Here is a 3,199-nt window from a genome sequence, read left to right as displayed (position 1 = left end):
CTCCACACACAAACTACACCCCCCCCCAAAAAAAATACCCCCAGCAAGCAAGTCTAATCATAAACTTTATATACTATTCTTACACAACACTATGACAACACTATGGCAACACAGATCTCTAACCTGAGGCATATAGAGTGCACAGCCATACTATGGCACAATACACACACACACACACACACACACACACACACACACACACACACACACACACACACACACACACACACACACACACACGCGCACACACACACACACGCACACACACAACATGCACGCATACATACACATGCATACACGCACGCACGCACGCACACGCACAGGCACACGTACACGTACACGCACACGCACACGCACACACTCAAACTCATTTGCACTCATGAAGCAGTGCTGGTAGCTATCATAATAATATCATCTTTACATAATATGCACCTACCCATCTCCCATCCCTCCTCTTTTCTCTACACTGTCTCTGTTCTTCAAGAACATTTGGTACCTACACCCCCACAGCAGTTTTTACAGACTACACCCCTGCTTCATTTTACCTTCTTTACAAACTCCAAACATCCCCCTTTATCTCTTAAACACCTCTTCTAACCCCCCATTATGCTCTGCTAAGGTGCCCCCATACACACCACTTACACCCCCGCCCCGCCTAAAATCCCCCTTTTACGCCATAACGGCTCCAGTTAGGCTTACACCCTCATACTACACACACACACCCCCCCCCCCCCCCCCCGCCACCCACCAAAAAAACCTCCCAATACCTCAGTTATGACAGCACAGCAGTTAGATGACTTTTCCTATGGTAGCAAAGAAGTTGCTATGCTAGCATATCAGCATGGGTTAGTTGTGTCGTTACGATAGCATGGCGGTTAGCTGCTAGCAGTTCACACCAAATATATTACATTGGCAGTAATGAACAGAGTTTCTCTCATTGCATTGGCAGTTCAGTAACAAACTCTCTGATCTCCTCAATCCATCTTCTAAACCCTGGACTCTTATTCTATTGCTATTGCTAACAGACAGATTCATAGCTGCGTAGCGCATTTGGAGGGAGTTTCTGTGGAGATGCTAGTTAAAGCTAATGTTAATGCTAATGCTAACAGACAGGGGCAGTCAGATTCGTGATGCTGTTCCAGTCACATCTTTATTAACCAACACAAGCAGCAGTACTGGTAGTGTGTGTGTGTGTGTGTGTGTGTGTGTGTGTGTGTGTGTGTGTAGGTGGACTGTTGTGGGTTGGGAAGGGGGATGGTGTATATCTAGAGTTTACATTGGTGTGTATAGGCAGTCTGTAGTGGGCTACGTGGCGGTCGTATGCCGTATGTGTGTGTGTTCGTGTGTGTAGGCTGCGTGTTGGGGGTTCATCGGTGGTCATATGTCGTGTGTGTGTGTGTGAGTGTAGGCAGTGTGTTGTGGGTTTAGTGGGGGGGCGTATGTCGAGTGTGTGTGTGTTTGTGTGTGTCTGTGTTAGTGTGCATATGCTGTGTGTTGAGGGTTTAATGGGGGGCGTATGTCGAGTGTTCTGGTGGAACTGTCCTCTCCCACCACCTCCAGCCTCAGCGTTGGCCCTGCCCCATTCTGCTCCTCGTCCAATCCGGTGTCGACGGAGAGGCGGAGCGTGCAGCCCTGGGGGAGGAGCTCCTGCTCGTGGGCGGCGGCCAGCTGGTTCACCACGCAGCGCTCCACCTGCAGACGCAACATAACGATCACAGATCACATCAAACACCATACAGACAAGACAACACAACAGTGATTACAGATCACAAACACCACACACACATACACACACACAACACAACGATCACAGACCACATCAAACACCAAACAGCGCTGCACTTGCAGATGCAACATAACGATCACAGCAAACACCATACAGACAAAACAGCAATTACAGATCACAAACATCACACAGACAACACAACAATCACAGATCACATCGAACACCAAGCATCGCTCGACCTGCAGACTCAACACAACCATCACAAATCAATAGATCATTGATAACATGAAAACATGAAACACCATACAGACGCAACACAGTGATCACAGATCACATCAAACAACCTGCAGACAACACAACGATCCAATATCTCATCAAACACCACACAGTGCTCCACCAGCAGACTCAACACAAAGTTTGATGAAGTGTGCTCCGTATTGGATGTGTGTGTGTGTCTTTGTGTACCTCGTGTTTGATGGAACGTGCTCCGTAGTGGACGTTGTATCCTCCAGCCAGCAGGTCCAACACCGGAGCATCCCACAGCAGAGTGATGTCATGCCTTTGCTTAGCCTACACACACACAAACACACACAAACACACACGCACACACACACACACACACACACACACACACACACACACACACACACACACACACACACACACACACACACACACACACACACACACACACACCAATATACACATTCTCTCTCTCACACACACACACACACACACACACACACACACACACACACACACACACACACACACACACCAATATACACATGCACACACACACATACACAGACACACACACAAGCACATACACATTAGATTGTTTGTGTGTGTTTTATAGGACTGTGTGTGTGTGTCTGTGTGTGTGTGTGTGTGTGTATGCATGTGTGTGTGTATGTGTGTACCTTCTTGGCCCAGAAGGCCAGTTCCTTGGTGACCAGCTGTATCAGCTCTGAGTGGCAGAAGGGCAGGAAGTAGACAATCTCATTGATGCGACCCAGGAACTCATCACGTCGAAACTGGGCCTAAACACACACACACACACACGCAGGCACACACACACACACACACACACACACACACACACACACACACACACACACACACACACACACACACACACACACACACACACACAATCTCATTGTGTGCCAATAAATTAGGGGTGGGCATAGATTATTTTTTTTTATTATCTAGATTAATCTCACTGTAATTATGAAATTAATCTAGATTAATCTAGATTAATCTATATCAAAATGGCTCATTCAGAATAGGCACGCTAGCGAAATAATGCCGAAAAAAACCTTGGGGTTTCTTAAGACAGATCGCGCATTAGACCAAAGCGCATCTTTTTTTTCCAAAATGCATCTCATCTTCAAAAAATGGTCATGTTGATACTTATATGCATATGCACAAGCACAAGCATGAAGCATAAGATAGGCCTACTGAAATTTT

At 46.7% G+C, this 3,199-nt stretch overlaps 1 protein-coding gene across 1 annotated transcript in view; it reads right to left on the bottom strand.

The window, feature by feature from the left end:
* Window positions 1–794: 794 nt before the first annotated feature.
* clpb (ClpB family mitochondrial disaggregase) overlaps window positions 795–3,199 on the bottom strand; it is a 39,923-nt gene continuing 37,518 nt past the window's right edge. Inside the window, exons 14-16 of the mRNA XM_063205015.1 lie at window positions 2,650–2,769; window positions 2,192–2,296; window positions 795–1,692 (exon numbers count right to left, since the gene is read on the bottom strand). Coding sequence (XP_063061085.1) covers window positions 1,474–1,692; window positions 2,192–2,296; window positions 2,650–2,769 — 444 coding nt within the window. The 3' untranslated portion in view covers window positions 795–1,473. The remainder of the gene's footprint in view (window positions 1,693–2,191; window positions 2,297–2,649; window positions 2,770–3,199) is intronic.

This window comes from Engraulis encrasicolus, chromosome 8 (genome assembly GCF_034702125.1).
Source record: "Engraulis encrasicolus isolate BLACKSEA-1 chromosome 8, IST_EnEncr_1.0, whole genome shotgun sequence".
NCBI classification, from domain to species: domain Eukaryota; kingdom Metazoa; phylum Chordata; class Actinopteri; order Clupeiformes; family Engraulidae; genus Engraulis; species Engraulis encrasicolus.
This window is presented reverse-complemented; position numbering and strand designations above follow the sequence as displayed.